Raw genomic sequence first — 21273 nt, forward strand, 5'->3', positions numbered from 1 at the left:
CTAGAGCATTAAATCAGAATGATGTATGATTGAGATTAAAAGAAACAAATCACACGGATTAAGAAAACAAATCCCTTTAAAATATTAAAATATATAAATTTAGGGTAAATCAGTCTTATTAAAAGATGTGCATTCCTATACAAAATGTTGTGCATTCCTATACTGAGTGTTGTGCATCAATAATTTCATTGTTGTGCATTCTAACCTCGCCAAAAAATCATACAGTGAACATCCAATGTTCTACGATGCATTGAACTATGTGCTATAATGCACAACTCCCTAGCCTATAGTGCACAACTTACAACACTAGGTTGCACAATCAGCACACACAAATGCACAATCGTACTACCCAGGCATTTATACATATACACGACAATCCAAATATAGGCAATATTATAATCAAAAGAACAAGCGAAAAAAATAAAAAATACTGATTAGTTTGCATGGGCGAACACTCAATCAATGATGAAGAAATCGCGGCTCCAAATTGCAACGGTGATGATCCAAGAAAATAGGAAACCAATTTGGCCAAGGATTATACATGCGTTCACACTTAAAAAAAAAATAGAAAAAGACACTATTATCTCACTTTAACAAAAAAATCAATCCATGTCATCTCAAGAACTCAAATCTGGACCATCCAAATAAAAAAAACAAACGCACAAGATTAGTCCTCACGTCCTCACCTAAGATTAGGTCTTCACCTGATCCGGATTCTATATATATATATATATATATATATATATATATATATATATATATATATATATATATATATATATATATATATAATTTTTTTGGTTCCTGTGAGGTCAGGTCTTCCCGTGCGGTCAGTGCGGCATATGCATAAATGCACCATACAGTGTTCGAAAATACACCAAAATGAAATGTCAAAAAATACACCACACAAAAAAAAAAATACCACATAATGATGTATTTACGAACACTGTGTAGTGCATTTATGCATACCTAATGGTGTATGCCGCACTGACCGCACGGGAAGACCTGATCTCACAGGAACCTGACCCTATATATATATATATATATATATATATATATATATATATATAACAGTGTCGGGCGCGTGCATTCACGCGCCCGTATGGGCAGTTGCTGTGCGCGAAACGCGCACAACACCTTTCCCTCCTCATTTTGCTTTTCTGATATTATTTTTGACCTTTGCAGATCTATTCTTTCCCAATTAATTTTTCTCCACATTTGTTATAATCTTGAGCATGGGTGAATTAATCTGACATTCTCCCCGCAATATTCATTGATAATGTTGCTCTAAAATAAACTTATTTTTCCAAGAAAACTGCTACAGCCTCAAATCAGATGTACTGACGCAAACACACATTATATATGATTAAGGTCACATCATAAGTTCGTATGAGAATTTAACTAAAAATGTGTGCATGCAGGCAGCCTCCTTAAAGTTTGTAAAAAGAGCTAAGAATCACATACAAACTTCCAAAAACCTCTGAAGAAAATATCAAACAATCATACATTTCGTCGAATAAATTAATATAAATTGAAGCTAACATCGATTGCACAATGCTATGATGTTCCTCTATGCCAATAGACTATTCCATAAAACTACAAAATTTCGTCCCCTTTTGTGGTTACAGTTATTATTATTATTATTATTATTATTATTTTTTTTTGAAAGGAGGTTACAGTTATTTGTATGGTATATATAGGAACATGATTATTTCCATTTTTTTTAAAAAAAAAAATCCTAATATCTCTTTTTGAGGGAGTGTTCTCAACTATATCAATTTTGACCTAAACGATTTTAGTGTCATAAAAGAGTCTCAGACTTTTGTGTTATTACTCAATATTGTCCTCCATTAGGTAATCCGTTAAAAGGGTGTTAAGTACAGAGATAATTTAGTAATTTCAAATGAGTTAATACCTAAAATTGTCCTCGACTATAGTGGTTTTTCTCAATTTTGTCCCAAACGACTTTGATGTCATAAATTAGTCCCAGACTTTTGTGTTATTGCTCAATATTGTTCTCCGTTAATTAGGTAATCCGTCAAAAGGGTGTTAAGTACATGGATAAATTAGTAATTAGTAGAAAAACTACTATAGTCGAAGACAATTTTGGGTATTAACTCCTTTTTAATGTTACTAAGTTAAAATGGCCTGTCAACTATTATGTAGTGTAATTGTGTAAAGAGCCAACACAATCATTAAAAAATAAAGCGGATCTCGAGAAGCCACTACCATTTCGGCACAGCTGAGGGTCAATTGTTTGAGCAACTTTCGTGAGCGTGGACCGATCGACCATTTTCAGGCCTACTGCCCAGTTACTAGTACCATCCTCGACAACAATAATATTTATGAAAGTGACCTAAATCATAATTTCCGGGAGACTTTTCCTCATGAGATAGAATGATAGACCATATAAATATTTGCCAAAATCATTGGAGCTCCCGCCCAACAAGGAAAATTATAAAAATAAATAAATAATTTTGACCACCCATTCTTCAATGCATGCATGTATAGTGTACGTATATATAAACTTCCTCCATTGTTGAGGGGTTCTTTCAGTGCCTTGTGGAAGCCATTGAGGGAGAGGGTTCTTTCAGAGCCTTGTGCGTGGAAGCCTTTGAGGGAGAGATTTTGGATTAATAAATCCATTAAAGAAGGGAATAATGTCTCCTGGTTTTATCAGTGACGAATTGGCGTATAGCTCTAATCCTTACGCTACTATCCTGAAGAGAAACGCGGATAGTTGTATTCCTGTTTTTTGTGACGAAATGCTGGAGAGTAAGAGGCCGAAGAGAGCACCGAGTATAGCTGACTGCCTTGGGAGCAACGAAATCCGGAATAGCTTATCCCGGGTTCACTTCAGGGATCACGTCTTGGCTTACAGCCAGAGGTTCCTCGCCGCCGAAGCCGTGGAGCTGCAGGCGGCGGACGAGATGATCGGCGGCTCGGATAACGGCGAGAGTTCCGACGGGATGAAGCTGGTTCAGCTTCTCATTTCCTGCGCCGAAGCCGTGGCTTGCAGGGACAAGTCACGCGCTTCGGTTTTGCTGTCGGAGCTACGCTCCAGCGCGTTGGTTTTCGGGACGTCGTTCCAGCGCGTGGCGTCCTGCTTCGTGCAGGGGCTGGCGGACCGGCTCGCCCTGGTTCAGCCGCTCGGGACGGTCGGGTACCTGACTCCGGCGGATGCCGCCGGCGACGCCGCGTCGGAGAAGGACGAAGCGCTCCGGCTGGTTTACGAGATTTGCCCGCACATTCAATTCGGTCATTATATAGCCAACGCTTCTATTGTAGAAGCCCTTGAGGGAGAGAGTTTCATTCATGTGGTGGATTTGGGCCTAACATTGGGCCTTCCACATGGACATCAATGGCGGCACCTGATCCAACGCCTCGCCTCCTCCAACCGCCCCTTGCGCCGCCTGAGAATCACGGCGGTCGGAACATTAGTCGAACGCTTCCGATCCATCGGAGAAGAGCTCAAGGACTACGCAAATGAGCACGGAATAAACCTAGAATTTTCAATCGTCGAGAGCAATTTGGAAACCCTAAAAGCATCGGACATAAAAATCGTCGACGGCGAGGTCCTCGCCGTGAACAGCGTCCTCCAGCTCCACCGCGTCGTGAAGGAGAGCCGCGGCGCTCTCAACTCCGTCCTCCAAATCATCCACGAGCTCTCGCCGAAGATCCTGGTGCTGGTGGAGCAGGATTCCGGCCACAACGGCCCCTTCTTCCTCGGCAGATTCATGGAGGCTCTGCACTACTACTCCGCCATTTTCGATTCCCTGGACGCGATGCTGCCGAAATACGACACGAGGCGGGCGAAGATCGAGCAGTTCTACTTCGCGGAGGAGATTAAGAACATTGTGAGTTGTGAGGGGCCGGCGAGGGTGGAGAGGCATGAGAGGGTGGATCAATGGCGGCGGAGGATGAGTCGGGCCGGGTTTCAAGCCGCCCCGATAAAGATGGTGGCTCAAGCCAAGCAGTGGCTGGCTAAGACGAGCCCTTGTGAAGGATACACCGTCACAGAAGAAAAGGGTTGTCTCGTGCTCGGATGGCATTCTAAGCCCATTGTGGCCGCCTCTTGTTGGAAATGCTAAACAATAAACATTCTCGGAAGGGTGTCTGTTGTAAGACATGACTCATCGAGTCTCCCTTTGATCCAAAAAAAACATCCTCGGTATCGTTTCAGCTCCAAATAACACAACTAATCCGTTCTTGGTTTAGTGGAAAGTGCAAGTTTTTTAATTCCAATAAAAGCGAGCCGGTAAATGGAGGTGTCCCAAGTTCATTTTCTGAACTTGTGTTGTACATCTCATTACAAAGATCATAGCAGCTAGCTATCCTTGGTGTGGTTTTGACTTTGTTTCAATTGTTTGCATATGATGATGATGAAGAAAAATGTTGTTTCCAACTTCAATTCCCTTGTATGTACATTAGCATTCTTGTTCTTTTTCTTGACTTCAATTCTTTGCTTAGGACTGACCTAGTATAATGTGTATTCTTGGATTCTTCAAATCGTACTTTATTAGAAAGCCAATTTGTTTTTCTCTTTCAATTGGTTGTCTTGAGTGTACAAAATGCTGGCAAGGTTAATTTTCTTGTCTTTTCTCTTTTTAGTGCTATGCTGCATCCAACTACATAGTATATATATTTGTTTGTGCACATTAATGTAATTACGAATGCAAATGAAGTGTAATAAACCTAATACAATAATACATTCTTTAATCAATATAAAAAATCTAACAACTATTTACCTCGATCTTCGCTTTAATTTGCTTGGTTCAAGTAATATCATTTAACTAAAAAAATGTATATCTCAACTCATTTAACTAGAAAAATAACATATATTTCCCAACAAGTTGCCTTCTATATGGATCTGGAACAACCCAACCCGGTGGAGCGGAGCCAGACGGGTCTGGTTGATTTGAATGGACTTACATGTGTCAAGTCTATGTTCACTACCATAGTCGAGCCCAACATCTTCTTCCAAACTTTTTTAGCTTCATCTTTGGTGATATAACTTCGAAGGAAATTATAAATAAGATTTATGTATTAACTGGTAGGCAGGGTGACAACGGTTCGGTTCGAACTGAACCGTGTATTGTTGAATCGGAATCGGAACCGAACTGTTCGTACGGTTCCGGTTCCGGTTCTTAACCGTAACCATATACGGAACAAATATGGTTCCGGTTAAGGTTTGAGATGAAAAGGAACCGGAACCGCCGGAAAAAATTAAAAATTATAGTTTTTTTTTTTTTTTTTTTTTTTTTTTAAATAAATCCGGTTAGAACCGGCGGTTTCAACTGGAATCGCCGATTCTGAACTGGAATCGGAACCTTACTATAAGATTCTGGTTTCAATTTGTCCATTTGCGGAATCGGAACCGTGGTCACCCCTATTGGTAGGAGATTAATTGCCTACATTTTTTTTATTTTTTTTCTTAAAGGACCTACATAGTTTATGTTAAGTTTAAACTAAAAGTACACAAGTGTGATTTGATAGGAGATCCTAAGTGTTTGAATTAAACTTTTGGGATAGATCAAGATGAATTAAGTTGAATTATTGAAACCATCCTTTGAATCGAGACAAGACGTTTGGAATAGACCATTATGTTCTTAAATTGAACCACGATACATTTGAACTAAATTGTGATGCTCTACCTGAACTACCTTTATGTAGTTGAAGGCTTGTGTATGTTTAGAAGAGTAAAATTTCTACTTAAACTACCATTAATAAATACTTTGATTGGATTAATTATGTAGACTCTTTAGTCAATACGTCTTATAAATCGTCGTTATTATTGAATCGTTTGACCTATGCTATCACAACAAAGTATAAAACTTTATTACGCGGTAAGAGAGAGAGAATGAGAATGAAGATTGAATTTGCAATTCCATTCTCAACTCATTATTGCGGTCCAACTCTCAACCAAACATAGAATTGGAATGAAAATTGGAATCAGAATTAGAATCCTATTCTCTAAGGGCTTGTTTGGTTCGCGGAAAATATTTTAAGGGAAGTGGAATTGGAATTTCATGGAAAAATAATTGCTAGGAAGATGAATTTCATTGTTTGGTTGGTGGAAAAAGAATTACTAGGAATATAAATTCTATTGTTTGGTTAGATTTGGAATTGTACGGAATAATGAGTATAAAGACCTATATGTCCTTACAAATTAATAAAAGTAATATAATTAAAAAAGAAAGCAAGGGTAAAGTGGGCAATCTATTCACTTTTTCTTCCCATCTTTTATAGAAAACAAAATCCTTGGTCCAACCAAGAATTGTGTTTTCCTCAAATTCGAAGAATTCGTTTTCCAATAAAAAATGAATTCCATAAACCAAACACTAAAAAACAACATTTTCCTTCACTTTAAGGAAAATGTTTTCCTTTCCATGAACCAAACATCTCCTAAGTCATTCCAAAGGATACTTTAACCAAACACAGACAGTAATTGGCGAGGGCATTTGCGACAATTCACATACCTAATCCTTACTCCGTATAAAAAGAAACGAGCGAGAGCGAGAGCGAGAGAGCGACAGAGACGGAGAATGGAAGCTCTAACGTTGGTGGGTTCTGCCACACCTCGCGTTTCTTCTTCACTCTCTGCTTCTTACCCGTCACCCAATACCTTATCCTACGCTCCCTCCTGGAACCTATCCGCACGCGCCGCCGCCAACAACAACAACTACCACCACCTATCATCATTCAAACCAGTATCCCGTCTCTTCTCATACTCCCCATCTCGCCCTCATACCCACCGGAAAAATCATGTCTTTCTTCCTCACTTGGTTGCTTCCCTGGTAAATTACTCAATTCTTCAAGTTTCTTGAGGACCCATGGAGGAATTTCACTCATTTTTTTCTTGGATTCGTGTGCAGGAAGAAGTGCAGCAGACTTACATTATGATTAAGCCAGATGGTGTCCAGAGGGGCCTTGTGAGCTTTGATAATTATAACTTTTTTGATTCTCAGTTCTTGATTTTTTGCCCTTTTTACGTTATCACATTACTGTCTGTGTTGATTGTTGTAGGTTGGAGAGATAATTTCTAGGTTTGAGAGAAAGGGATTTAAGCTAACAGCGCTAAAGCTCTTTCAATGCCCCAATGAATTGGCAGAGGTTTGTGTTCCTCAAGCTTTGGTTGAATGCTTGTGAATCCCATTTTTAACATTGAAAAATGATATATGGACTCCCATTTTTCCAATTCCCTCGCCCCCAAGCCCCAAATCCCCAAATCCCGGCCTTATAGGATTGTGGATGGGAGGCCCCACATCCCGGCCTGATAGAATAGTAGATGGGAAGCCCCACATCCCGGCCTCATAGGATAGTAGATGGTAGGCCCCACATCCCGGCTTGATAGGATAGTAGATGGGAGGCCCCACATCCCGCCATAATAGGATAGTAGATGGGAGCCCCCACATCCCGGCCTGATAGGATAGTAGATGGGAGGACCTGACGAGGAGCACACCACATTGGATGTAACTCCTATATTGCGACGGTTAAGATAGTGGAGGGGAGGACTAGTGTTTAACCCACCCAATGTGGCTGTCAGGGCTCGATCCCTTGTACTTGTTCACAATCTAACACTCAGGAACCAATTAAACTGTTTGTGCGGGCTCTCGTCACATGTCCTGATTATATTGATAGAAGAGAAAGATAGTAATAAAAGTTGTAATAAGTGTGTGTCATCTGCACATGAGTTTCACTGTTATGTATCGAAGTTTTTAATTGTGATAGGAGCATTACAAGGATCTGCAATCGAAGCCATTCTTTCCGAAGCTGATCAAGTACATTACGTCTGGTCCTGTTGTGTGTATGGTAGTGTTCTTGCTGTTTTCCATCTTTGCATAACTTGCTGGTTTGAATTTACCGAGTATCTGAGCAATCCCCGAGCTTAAAGCATGGTTCTTTATGTTTTGCCAGGCTTGGGAGGGCATCGGTGTTGTTGCATCAGCCCGGAAGTTAATAGGAGCTACAAATCCTCTTAATGCTGAACCGGGCACAATCAGAGGAGACCTTTCTGTTCAAACTGGAAGGTCAGGCATCTCTGATTATTATCTTTTATTTACTTATTATCCATAAGAACTATTCAACACTAGAGTTTATGATTATTCGCAGGAATGTGGTGCATGGAAGTGACAGCCCTGAGAATGGCAAACGCGAAATAGGTATTCCTTTTCTGAGTATGCTATATTTGATAAGTTTACGGAATGAGCACTTATTTCTGCAGAATGGTAATGGCTAAATAAGATTTCTAGCTTTAAAAGATGAGTTTGATACAGATACTCCATAACGAATGATTTCTACTTTATTTTTGTGAAACGGTGAACCATATAAAAATGGAAGCACTTAACACTGATCTAAACGTCTTTAGCCACTACACGAAAACGAAAAAAGAACATGAAAAGGAACATAATTCTATATTCAAGAATTTCCCGTTTGCTTTAGCCAATCTTGATAACAAAAAACCCGTGTTTCTTGTTCTGTAACTTTCCCTTTTGCAGCTCTGTGGTTCAAAGAAGGAGAATTATGCGAATGGACACCAACTCAAGAACCGTGGTTGATAGAATAGTTCCAATCAAGGCGAGATGCAGTGATTTGTTCGTTTTTGGTCGAGAGATATTACATGTCTGTCTGTGAACTGGAGATATGTTCGTTTGTTTCAAACTGACAATACACCATTTCTTATCAATAAATTTTTTCAGGATAAGGGACACAAAGGATTTAATTCCTCTAACTCCCTTTCTGATTGAGTTCCACTTGTTCTTGAAACCTGCATTATATCAAATTATCAACATCATATACTATTTCATTTAAGTAAGAACAGATACTGTTATTTTGTTTGCTTTTTGGTACATTCCTATGCTGTAAAAGATGAACATTTAAAGAGAGGTTTAGAGCTGTGTTTGATTCAATTGCAATTGACAAATGAATCATTCTAACATATTTTAAAACCACAAACCGGCCTATAGTGAATGAATAAAAGATATAAAATAATAAGTTCTGAGTCTTTGTATCACTGATAACTAGTTGGAAATGATCTCTATCCTACTTATATCTAACTACTACAATGGCAATACAAAACTGATGGCAACTCAAGAAAAGAAGAACAACAAATTACTGCAACAGATGCCACCTATAATATACTCAAAATCCTTATTTTCTATAAAAGAAGAAATGAAATTAGAACTCTCTTCAGAGGATTTTATACTCCCTTAATGTGTTTGGTTCAATTAAACTCAACTTTTATAATATTATTATGTTTAGTATTAATATATAAAATTTATATATTTAGAAATTATATTAAAATTTAAAAATAATAGTACTATGGGATCTCGAGGACTTTACAAAAAATCAGTTGAAAAATATGGTTACTAAAAATTAAAAGTTACTTAAAGTTCTAAAGTAATTAAACCGGTTGAAATCAGAAAAATAATAAAAGAAAAATATGAAAAGACAAAAGTGTCCTTACTAAAAATAGAAAAAGTCATGAGAAGGACGATAAGTGTTCAAAAAATAATAGTCTGGAATGTTAAATGACAAAAATAATAATCTGGGACTAAATTTGGAATTGCCACCAAAGGGACCTCTGGTAGAATTAACTCTTTTAATATAATATAAATTTACAACTATGAATTTTAAAAAATTATATACCATTATTTTTTTAAAAAAATATTTTAATATAATTAAGGTTTTGATATTGAGTATTAATATTAAATACATATTTTATAAAGTTGAAGATAAAATGATAACAAATCATGGGGGAGATAATATTTTAGAGTTAATTCTATTTTTGTCCTATATTTATAGGTGTCCTTCCACGTTTTTTTTTTTTTTTTTTTTTTTTTTTTTTTTTTTTCAAAACACCATCATTTGGTCCTAGTATTATTGTGGCATAACTATTTTTGGTCATCTGTAAAAAAAAAAAAAACATAATTCAAATAGCATTAAATATAAGAGAATTTTGGACTATTCAATTTTAAGGGTTAAGTCATTTTCATTATTTTGGTCATAGATTTACATGTGTCATCAGAGCAAATTACAATACACTTTTGGTCATATAACTATAGGGGGCGTGTTAATTTTGGTTCGTGACTTTTAAAACTAACAATTTAGTGCTTTAAATATTTTTTTTAGCAGATTTAATCCTCCCGGTCAAATCACCGGCCAAATGTCGTCGGAATCTTTTAATTATTTTAATTTGGGGGAAAATTGGTCATTTACTTCTTCTTCATCCTCCTTCTTGGTTCTTCTTCTCCTGGTCTAGTACAATGTTCAAACAAGAAAATTAGAATTTTTTTTTTTTATCAAACACCAGGAAACCTGAAGTTGCGTGCTTATGTAATATGTTAATAACAATGTGAATGCCTCAAAAAATTAAAAAAAAAAAAAACAATGTGAATGCCTTTGAGTTGCTGAGTTATTGAACCAAGGGTAACTCCTCTAGTTACTCTGCAAATCGGAAAAACGGGTTTGGATAGAAACACTATAGCAATTGCAACTACTATAAAGGGCATTGGAAGTGGAATTTACAGGACGGCCAATGGAAGTATATGTGGAAGAATGGCAACGAGTACACCGACGAATGGAAGATCGGAATGATTCACGACAGGGGAAGAGGGTTTAGGCGGCGGCTTATTCGGCCACAAGCTAGCTACGCCATTAATGGCGGAAGAGAATTGCGGAGCAGTTATGAGGAAGAGGGCATCACACAGAGCATGTATAACGCTGCTAATATGGAAAACGTATTTCCGACCAATTTTCACCGGTGATTTGGCCGGGAGGACCAAATCTGCTAAAAAAAAACATAGTTAAAGGACTAAATTGTTAGTTTTAAAAGTCACGTACCAAAATTAACCTGCCCCTTATAGTCATAGGACCAAAAGTGTAATTTGCTCTTTGTCATCATACTTTTAGTCATTTTCATTTTCAAATTAAAACATATGTGTTGGTCCTAACATAGGAGCATTATTGTGGCATGGCCCTTTTTTTGTTATTCGTCAACAAATTAAACATGTTTAAATGACATTATAAATAGAGTCTGAGGTATAACTACTACTCAATCAACTAATTTAAAATAATTTTATAAGTTTTACGAGAATGTAGTAAAACTCCAAAGGAAATTTATATAAAACACACATGTATTAATGAATGGGACAACACAATATTTGGAAATGCTCAAATGCATGCATAATACATGGATGGAGTATGTTGTACATGTGGTTTGAATTTATAACATCACCCACTACTATATACTTCAAGCAAATACCAATTTTAGTCCTACGAGTATTAGCAAAATGACAATTTTGGTCTATATATTTAATTTCTACCAGTTTTCATCCACGACTATTGGTTTAGTACCAATTTTATCCACGACTATTATTTTAGTTCCAAAATTCATCACGTCGGTCACCCATCTATTTAAGACATCTCGAAATTTAAAAATTCTAAGGGCATTTTCGTCTTTTTCAACTTAAGATTCCAATTTGAGCATAAATAAATGAATTTAAGCCCTAAGATCAATCCCAATTCACAGCTCTCCTTTTCATCCTATCTTAATTTGAGGAGGAAAACTGCGAGTTGTGATAGATCTTAGGGCTTAAATTCTTATATTCATGCTCAAATAGGGATCCTAATTTGAAAAGTATGAAACTACCCTTAATAATTTCATATTTCGGCATGTCTTAAACGAAGGATGCCCAGTGTGATGAATTTTAGCACTAAAATAATAGTTATGGATGAAAATTGGTACTAAAACAATAGTCGTTGATGAAAATTGGTAAAAATTAAACATATGGACCAAAACTGTCTTTTTGCTAATCTTCGTGGGACCAAAATTAGTATTTGCTCTATATACTTCTCATATGAAATTGATTAATTTAAAATTGTTAAAACTTCACCTTTTGTAGTTGGTTCAATCTTATGTGATAATTTTACTGTAGTTATACGTTGAAGAGTAAAAGAGAGAAAAATAGAGTGGGAAGGAACACTACTGAAAAATGCAAGAACAACATTTTCATTAATAAATCGAAAAAGGAAAACCCACATACAACTAACACTTAAATATGAAAAAATAGGATAAAATAAATATTTATAACAAATTACATATAGTAAATCGTTGGTGCATCTTATAAGTTATAGTTTTGAGTATTTCATATTTAATTTTATTCAAATTAAATAAGCCTATCTAATTGGATGAATTGGATCACACAACCCTGCTCCCATATATATATCATCATCTTCTTCACCCAGGTTAATCCAAGCTTCAATCCCATGCCCACATTTGGTGCTCATGAATACAATGAAATTCTTGAACGGAAAAGTTGTTGTGCATGCCCAAACAGGCCTTCCCCAACCGAAATCTACCTCGTATATTGGAAACCTACACCAGCTAGTAAATTCCAAGAACTCAGCTTCCAAACGTTCATACCATTTACGGAGATGTTCCGATTGCCCTTTCTCGTTCTGCAAAGCTTCAACGTATTCCGCGTTGATTTCCCTTATGGAAGTTCTCAGTTGAAACACAAGGTCGTCGTCGTCGTCTTCTGGGCAGGGCGTTTCTGTAGTATTTACCGGACTCCAAAGGTTTCCGAACGCCGCGTCGTCCGGGAGCGCCGGATTCATCCTCGCACGGAGGTTCACGTTGTGGCTGGCCCGGATTTTCTTCATGGAAGCGTCGTGGGATTTTTTCCTTCTCGCCTCCCTGAAATGCTTCCACAAGAAGGCGGAGAGGGCCTCCACGCGAGTGGGGTTTCCCACTCCCGACGACTCCGCCGCCGCAGATTTCTTCAGAGCTGCCAGCTTTTCTTTGTCGAACACGACGCGCTTTGTGACGACGACCTTTTCCCTTATCAAGCCTAAGGTAGGCAATCCGGACAGGTCCGTCGTGGTTGGCGGGAAGAGAGACGTCACCAACCTGAAATTCGGCGGCGAGATTTTGCCGCCGCCGGCGTCTCCTTCGCGGGCGGTGACAGCCCATGCATTGACGAAGTTGACGAGAGAGTGTGTATCGGCGATCTTGTGCGACACGCAAACCCCGATGGCTATTCCGCCGTCAAGAAAATAATTTACTTTAACACCAAGCAATAACTCACTATCATCACTAGAATAAGGCTCTATGGGAAGAAATTTTTCCAGATCCTCCATTAATGGATTCTCAACAACATCTTTGAGGAAGCCATGAACGCGAGCTTCAACCCACAGCGCGCCATCATCACTACAATCAATGAAATCGTTTCCTTTGATCCGTCCAGCTAAGGGATAAAACAGGGTTAAGACCTTCGATAAAGATTGCTTCAGCAGTTGTGATGAACAGACACGATGATCATCTTCACCATTTGAAGCAGCATCATGGAAGAAGAAGATGAGAGGGATGAAACATGGCGGTGAGATTTGATCAAGAAAGGATAGTTTGAAGGTTTTGAGGTGAGGTGGAGTTGGTGATGATGGCTTCATCATCATCTCTTTAGAAAGTAATTCCACTTTTAACACCATCTTGAAAACTATATATGTTATTGCTAACTTTCATTGTATTCGTATGCATGGTTTCATGTGTTTATATAGAGGCCGCGGAAAGGGTAGGTAATGATGAAAATTGATTGAATAAGTTTAACATGTATACACCTAATTGTGAGAATAGGATTATGTTAATATTGCAAACCCCTACAAAGTACTCAGTTAGGTCGGTGTTGCCACCACTGACACTATAGGTTCAGGATCATATCTCGACTTAACCCCTGCAAAGTAGGTAATTAAGCCCATCAGGTTGGTCTTTCCACCTTGAGTAACTCCAATCTCTTGATTGGTAAATTTGATCGCTTGATCACGGTAAAAATCTGATGACCGGTAGTATTCAATCTCGTCATTGTATCGAGATTCGATTCCTTGATAAGTAAATTAGACCTCGTAATTTTCAAAGTCCTACAAAGGTAGGCAAATCGACCACCGGTACCATAAGTATGGTCAGGTTGACGTTTCGAACACAGATATCGTGAACCCGATCGGGTCACTTCCCGAACATATTGATAGGTTTAAAAGGCAACCCCTTGGCCTACGGAGCTCACTAGTGCATTTTTCAGCCATAATGCACTTCCCGTCCATTTTACGCTTCCCGAGCATAATGACTTTCCCAGTCTCATTATCGTTAGACCTCCGGGTCCCCAAGCGTCTCTCCACTTGGGATTCTTGGTTCGTAAACCGAGCATAAAAAGGGGAAAACGCCTCGTTCAAATGATTTCGATTTTTAAAATCCATCATTATGATTAATGTGGGTAATCGATGGCTACCGCTTTTTTTAAGTCTTGTTAATTCTGGACGTTGATTTGGGCAAGATCAATGGCTCAGATTTAATTGCACAAACGTACGGCCACACCCTACCCCACGGGAACTAAATTCTGTATATATATAAGCTATTGTTCCGATGGATCCACCTTTCCCATGAGTCCATGTGGACAGATCTAGACCATTGAATACTTGAGATCAATGACTTAGATTTGCCAACTGTAAAATTTCGCAACTGTGCAACTATGCAATCAAGCCACGTAATTTGTTCTTAAGTAATCGAGTTTAACAAAGGTTTTTTTTTTTTTTTTTTTTTTTTTGGAAAGATTTAACAAAGTTTTTATAATGAAGGATGCTAGCGAGTTAGCATTTTTTTTTAATTTTTTTGGTAATGATAAAGACAAGAATTAAACTCCACATTCCTATATTGGGCAATCGTTATATCGTGCACCAGGGTGCATATTTCATTGTGTGTCCCACCCTACCCAAAACGACGTCGTTTTGTTAAGTTGTACGAGGAGTTGACGTGACAGAGTGTATGTGTATTCAGTTATACAATTATGTATATTCTATTATACAATTATGTACATTCTGTTATATAATTATGTACATTTTTTATACAATTATGTATATTCTTTTATACAATTATGTACATTCGAAACATGAGATTTTTATAAGAGTAAAAAATTTATGTGTATTATGTTAAGAGTTTATGTGTTTTATGTATTAGGTTAAATTATTGGGACTCTTCATCATATACCACTATACCGTGCAGGCACGCCTGCGCAAAGGAGTGCCATCCGCTCCGCTCCATGTGCAGGCCAAAGTCACGGACTCACCTTTGAGTCTTCACAGTGTGATACTGGCGCAAAGGACACTCTGCTGCCGGTTTTATTCAGTTAGCACAATGCGCACACGGACTAGACTTTTGCTTATTGCGCAATAGGAGTCTCCTCATTTTCAGAGGTTGCTCCCACACTGTGACTGGTGAAACTCGATCCCTAATTATTCTTTCTAACTTTCATCTCTATGACCAGTTGAGCTGACCATGCGGACGGGTACTCATCATCATATATGAATCCCATGAACCCACTACTAAGAGCATTCACATTAATTTAGTTTTTGCTTAATTTTTAGAAGCCAAATAAGAGAGAGAGGGGAGGGAAAGAGAAAATGTGAGGAAAGGAAAAAAAAAAAAAAAGGAGTAAATAGCTTTGTCAAGCCAAAACAAAAACTGAAACTAGTTATTTTTAGTGTGGATATTCTAAACCATGAGAAAGTAAATTGAATCAATATAGTTTCGAAACTTAACACTAAATTAAATAGTATTATTGACTTAGTTATATAATAAGTTATGGTTAAGTTATAAATAACTTATATAGCCGTTAGTCTTTGATTGATGTGTAATAGTTCGCAAATCAAAGAGAGAGGTAAACTACACTATGAAGATTTTGTGTGGTGACCAGTGGGCTCAATTGAAGGGATGTTGGCATGAACTGAAATCATTACCTATAAACTCAACTAAAAAGGTGTTGACAATAATCAAATTCATTATTTCAAGTACAAAAATTGTATTCCACCATTTTGATCATCCTTTTCAAAAATATTTTCACTATTTTGAATGAATGACAAGAATCAAATTCATTAATGTAGATTATTATATTGTTTGTTTTAGTCAAAATGGAATTGAACATGCATTCACTATCTCATTCGATGTGTTCCATCATCAAAGCCTACATGATGATAAGAGCCCGCGATTTTGTATATTTGTTTGTTATGCTATCAATCGATATACTTTGGGGTTGATTTAACTTGTCTAGTTATACAATTTAGATGGTTAGTTCATGTGACTTTATCAACTTAATTAAATGCGATGAACAAAATACATCTGGATGTTTAATTTGAAACTCAATATATAGATATTATGAACGAGAATTTGGTATTATTGAAAGAATACACATTGTCCAAATCTTATATGGTCCAATCGTTATGCTGTGGAATCGTGTCCACCCCCATGTCCATAATTATAGAACTATATGTTCATAATTATGAATAGTTTTAGAACCGTGTCCACCTTGCAAGGTGGACACGGTTCCACATCATAATTTGCGTATATGGTCCCTAAGTCCCTCAGGGCGGCCATTATGCCTGTCATAAGTAAATGTGATGCATTCGAAAGGCAGAGTGTTGAATTTGGCCTTTTAGGCATCCGTTCAACAATAATCTGCTTAACCACTTGATGCTGGACTTGACCTTTCACCAGCCTACCAGCCTTTTACCAACAAGTAACTAGAAGAAATTGTGTTTGACCTTGTGTCTTATTTAAATAGGCAAATCAAAGCAGGTTTCTTAGTTAACCCAAACATAGAGATTATAATGCTTCTAATTAACATAATAAGTGGCGTCTATCTAATGACTAATGAGAATTCTTGAAGGTAGAGACTCACTATCATGAATTTAGGTTTCTTGAACTCCACCAAAAGTAATTCAATTTAGAGTACTATATTGTTGGTTCTATAATGTGTAGAGTATTTGTGAAGCTACTTAGTCCCATTTATTTTGAATGATGTATATATTGTAATTATAAGTCATAGTTAATTGTTTTGTTCTTCATTTTAAAATTGATAAATTATTGTGTATTATTAATTATTATTACATTATATTCATAATTGAATAACAAAACACGAAATTGAGTTAACCATTCATAAAAGAAAAAAAAAAAGAGAGAGGATATTTATGAAATTGATGTAGATGTCAAAGAGGAAGGTAATTAAGAACTCAGGTGGTAGATTGAGGGGGACCGCTCTTAATCGAATCATGATAATTGCAGTGTCGGAGTTTCATCTAATGTGTAGGCTCTTTATAATAAGTATATATAAGACACTAGTCCTTTCATTTAAAAAGCCGTTGAGTTACCATAATTTACCTTTACACAATTTTATTGGGTTAGAATGTGTATACTCTGAGTTGAGGGACTTCGTCTTTTGAGGGTGAGAAGGTAAATAAGAAGCAATATAAATACTATGGGCACACATATATGTTTGTACTCCCTAATCTTACTCTCTTAATTTTATTCCCTGATGTGACAGATTCTGATAAGTTATTTTTTTTCATGTAGGTCCCAATACAAGTGTCTACATCAAGATTTAGTGTGTGAGAGTACAATATGAAGTACATTTAGCATTTTCCAATTCTTAATTCTTAATTAAGTGTTGTGATACTGTAATTATTATTATTATTATTATTATTATTATTATTATTATTATTATTATTTTAATTTAGCTCAAATGTAATATTTGTAACTTCGAATCTTTGTTAATATGATAAGACATTGAGTTCACTAAAAATCCTACTTTAAAAGTATAAAAATCTGATCTCCCCATCAGATTTAAATGATGTTATAAGTTTGTGATTACTAGTATCAGACTATCAGTACTACTCCCGTAGTCCCGTTGTCTTTACAAGCCAAATACAATCACATAAGGGCCAAAGAACACCCCATATTAGATATTACTCCCAAAAATGTAATTAACAATGCTAAACTAGAAAACCTCAAATTGGACACTTCAATTATCCAAAAAATGTGAATCTGCTAAACTAGAAAATTGTGTCAGTGGACACTTCAACTATCCAAAAAATGTTAACCCTCTAAACTAGAAAATCTAAAATTGGACACTTCAACTATCCAAAAAATGTAAACCCGTTAACCTAGAAAATCTCAAATTGGACACTTCAACTACCCAAAAATTGTTAACCCGCTAAACTAGAAAACCTCAAATTGGACACTTCAACTATCCAAAAAATGTGAATGCGCTAAACTAGAAAACCTCAAATTGCACACTTCAACTACCCCAAAAACGTGAATCAATTTTATTAGTTCAAACAACTAGTTGCATTCTTTCAAAAGTACTCGCTACGCACATATGAAAACATAAAAGTTATACTTTGCCCGCATGAACAGTTCAGTTGGTCACATGAGTGAAGTTTGAGAATAATGATCCGAAATTGAGTGTTTCTTGTGCACAGTAAGTAAATATCTATTTTCTGGGAGTTCCTTATAGTAAGCAAAAGTTTAGCCTATGATCTATCGAGCCTTTAGAGTTTATAATAAAAGTTGTACTTTTTTTTTTACCCTGACTGGATAAGATGACACCAAAATTGCATGTAGTGAAACTTCATAATCTTAAGGTACTTCATATATTTGACCATCTGATAGCCATTGATATTGATAAGAATCATACGCTGGGCGCACTCGTGCCACACACGAGCAGCTGACCAATTTGATTAGTGGGATTTACTTTTTTGTATTATCTCTTTTCTTGGAGATGTTCTCCAATTTTCTCTTTCATGCCTCTCTCCTTCAACATGGCTTCTTTTTTTTAGATGAATTTGTGCATTCTCCACTAGTGTGGATGCTCTTAAAGAACAGTGGCAGTATCAGTAGTAGTACATACTGTGATCTTCTCACGCTGAACACAAATTGCAGAAAGGCGGACCAGATCAGAGCTTTAAAGCAAATAAGAGCAACATTATCAGTTTAAATCCGGTACAATTTTTAAGGGGTTTCGTAAGAGTGATTAGGAAAGAGAAAATAGGAGGGGAGAGAAAAAGAAAAAAAAATTGAATTTTTAATTTAAACAAAAAAATAAAAAATAAAAGAGTGCGCAGGAGCGCTGCGCTACACGGGTGCGTGCAGTGCATGCGCCCGTGTGGCTATTGGCTATGCGCGAACGCCTACAACATTTGTTACTTCTTCTTTTTTTTTTTTTTTTTTTTTTTTTTTTTTTTTTTTTGACATAAACCCAATCTTTGCAGGAGCATTCTTTTTATTAAAACAGGTGCCTCCTATAAATTTTTTCGTATTATACTGTTTTAATAGCTGGGAATTCACCACTGATGGTGATGCTCTAATACGGTGAAGCTTATCTGCCACGTCTTCTATTTGAAGATTTAGCATGATTCATGAACCAAGCATGGATACCTGCTACTACGTTGAACAAACAGCGAAACATATCAAGCATGCATAAAAGTCCCTTTATTATTATCTTGCAATATATTACTACAAAATTCGTACTTCATCAGTTGAAAAAAATATACCATAAAAATGATATTTTGAGTGGCTATTTTGTGATATAAATATCAATGAGGTATACTTCTAATTTGAATCGGGTCAAATTATATTCGGGTCTTCGAATTGAGTCAAAGAAATCGATATATTGCATGCTTAAAAATGTGAAAATTGAGCATTATTAGGAGCGTAGTAGACGTCATGGACGTTTTCCTCTGTAGAAGTGGCGCCCCTATGACTAGATCCTTCACCAAAAATTCGACAGAATCTCGATTAGATTTGCACAACTTTGACACAGAGACTAGATTAATATGTAAATGTGGAACACATATAACATTACTTAGGCATAGGGAACAAGGTGTAGCATGAAGAATAGTGTCGCCAGTATGGGTAATACGTAAAGTCTTACCATCTCCTAAGCTTTTTTCATCAGGCCCCTCGTAATCTGAAAATCCATGCAAAGTGAATGTACTAGAGGTCGTATGGTGAGACACCCCACTTTCAAACATCCATTGAGGTGAGGTTGCGGGAGGAGTGGTGACTAGTTGGCCATTGGTTGATGAGTCTGCGAATTTTGAGCATCACTAACTTGTTGTTGTCCCCTAGAAATTGAGCAAGCTTCCTGCAAAATTTAGTATCGTGGCCTGGGAATTCACAAAAGTTACAAAATCGTCCTTGACGGTTGCTAGAGTGCTGACCACGGCCACGGCTTCTATGGTGGTGGTAGTCTGATCACGATATGATCCCGAACCAGGTTTAGATGAGTCTTTAGGCGCCTGGCGTTGGGTAACATTTTCCGTGGGCAGATATGAAGTTTAATTTGGTCTGTGCACTGCCCCATTGTACATTCATATTCGGTTAGAATAGTACCAAGCTCAGCAAAAGTGACCGCAATTTCACGGACTTAGATCACGACCATAATTGGATGGAACTCGTCACCTAATTGAGTGATAGCATGAGAAGACAATGTATATATTCAATGATCAACCCTGTACAAACAAGGTATAAATAGAGAAAAGCTAGCAAAAGTTCTATACCTATTCTACATGAGATAAAATATAACGATACAGACTTAATTAATCAACAGACTAAACATGTGAACCAACATTAATGCTTAATAAGCTACGCCAGCTGCTAAATTTGCAGAACTCATCTTCACCTTTGCAGAACATTTCATGCCATTTACGGAGACGTTCCGAATTCCCTTTCCCGTTTTGCAAAGCTTTGGCATGCATATTCCGCGTTGATTTCCCTTAGGGTGTGTTTGGAAACCTGGAAAATGAGTTTTGGAAATCATTTTCCAAGTTTTCACTGTTTGGATGTGCCTGGAAAATCAAGTCAACGGAAATCATTTTCCGTTGACTTTGGAAAATAGGCTTGTTTTGGAGGAAAATGACTTCCCATTTTTTTGGGGGAAGTCATTTTCCAACTTTTACACCAACATCACACCATCACCAACATCATCAACACCATACCACCACCACCACCACCACCACCACCATACCACCGCAACCACCGTCGCCGCCACCACCACCACTACAACCGCCGCCGCCACCACCATACCACCGCAACCACCGTCGCCGCCACCACCACCACCATACCACCGCAACCACCGTCGCCGCCACCACCACCACCGTGCCACCGCTGCCGCCACCACCACCATACCACCGCAACCACCACCACCAGATCACACCACCACCGCCACCACCACGACCATACCACCGCTGCCACCACCACCACCACCATACCACCGTCGCCGCCACCACCACCACCACCATACCACCGTCGCCGCCACCACCACTACCACTATACCACCGCAACCACCGTCGCCGCCACCACCACCATACCACCGCAACCACCGTCGCCGCCACAACCACCACCATACCACCACCACCACCATACCACCGCAACCACCACCAACATCACACCAC

At 37.7% G+C, this 21273-nt stretch overlaps 3 protein-coding genes across 3 annotated transcripts; 2 read left to right on the top strand and 1 right to left on the bottom strand.

The window, feature by feature from the left end:
• The first annotated feature begins 2380 nt into the window (after nt 1-2380).
• Nucleotides 2381-4326, top strand: LOC109155622 (DELLA protein GAI1-like). The gene has a single exon (XM_019303244.1). It carries the CDS (start codon nt 2661-2663, stop codon nt 4089-4091), a length of 1431 nt encoding a protein of 476 aa, XP_019158789.1. The 5' UTR covers nt 2381-2660; the 3' UTR covers nt 4092-4326.
• A 2174-nt stretch (nt 4327-6500) lies between these two features.
• Nucleotides 6501-8766, top strand: LOC109155588 (nucleoside diphosphate kinase 2, chloroplastic). The gene is made up of 7 exons (XM_019303200.1): nt 6501-6797; nt 6876-6932; nt 7027-7113; nt 7732-7812; nt 7918-8030; nt 8113-8162; nt 8499-8766. The coding sequence occupies exons 1-7, from the start codon at nt 6546-6548 to the stop codon at nt 8564-8566; spliced, it is 708 nt and encodes a 235-aa protein (XP_019158745.1). The 5' UTR covers nt 6501-6545; the 3' UTR covers nt 8567-8766.
• A 3411-nt stretch (nt 8767-12177) lies between these two features.
• LOC109155696 (vinorine synthase-like) lies at nt 12178-13488 on the bottom strand. The gene has a single exon (XM_019303315.1). The coding sequence runs from the start codon at nt 13486-13488 to the stop codon at nt 12178-12180; it is 1311 nt and encodes a 436-aa protein (XP_019158860.1).
• Nucleotides 13489-21273: the final 7785 nt, after the last annotated feature.

Source organism: Ipomoea nil, unplaced genomic scaffold (assembly GCF_001879475.1).
Source record: "Ipomoea nil cultivar Tokyo-kokei standard unplaced genomic scaffold, Asagao_1.1 scaffold2704, whole genome shotgun sequence".
In the NCBI taxonomy this organism is placed as follows: Eukaryota; Viridiplantae; Streptophyta; class Magnoliopsida; order Solanales; family Convolvulaceae; genus Ipomoea; species Ipomoea nil.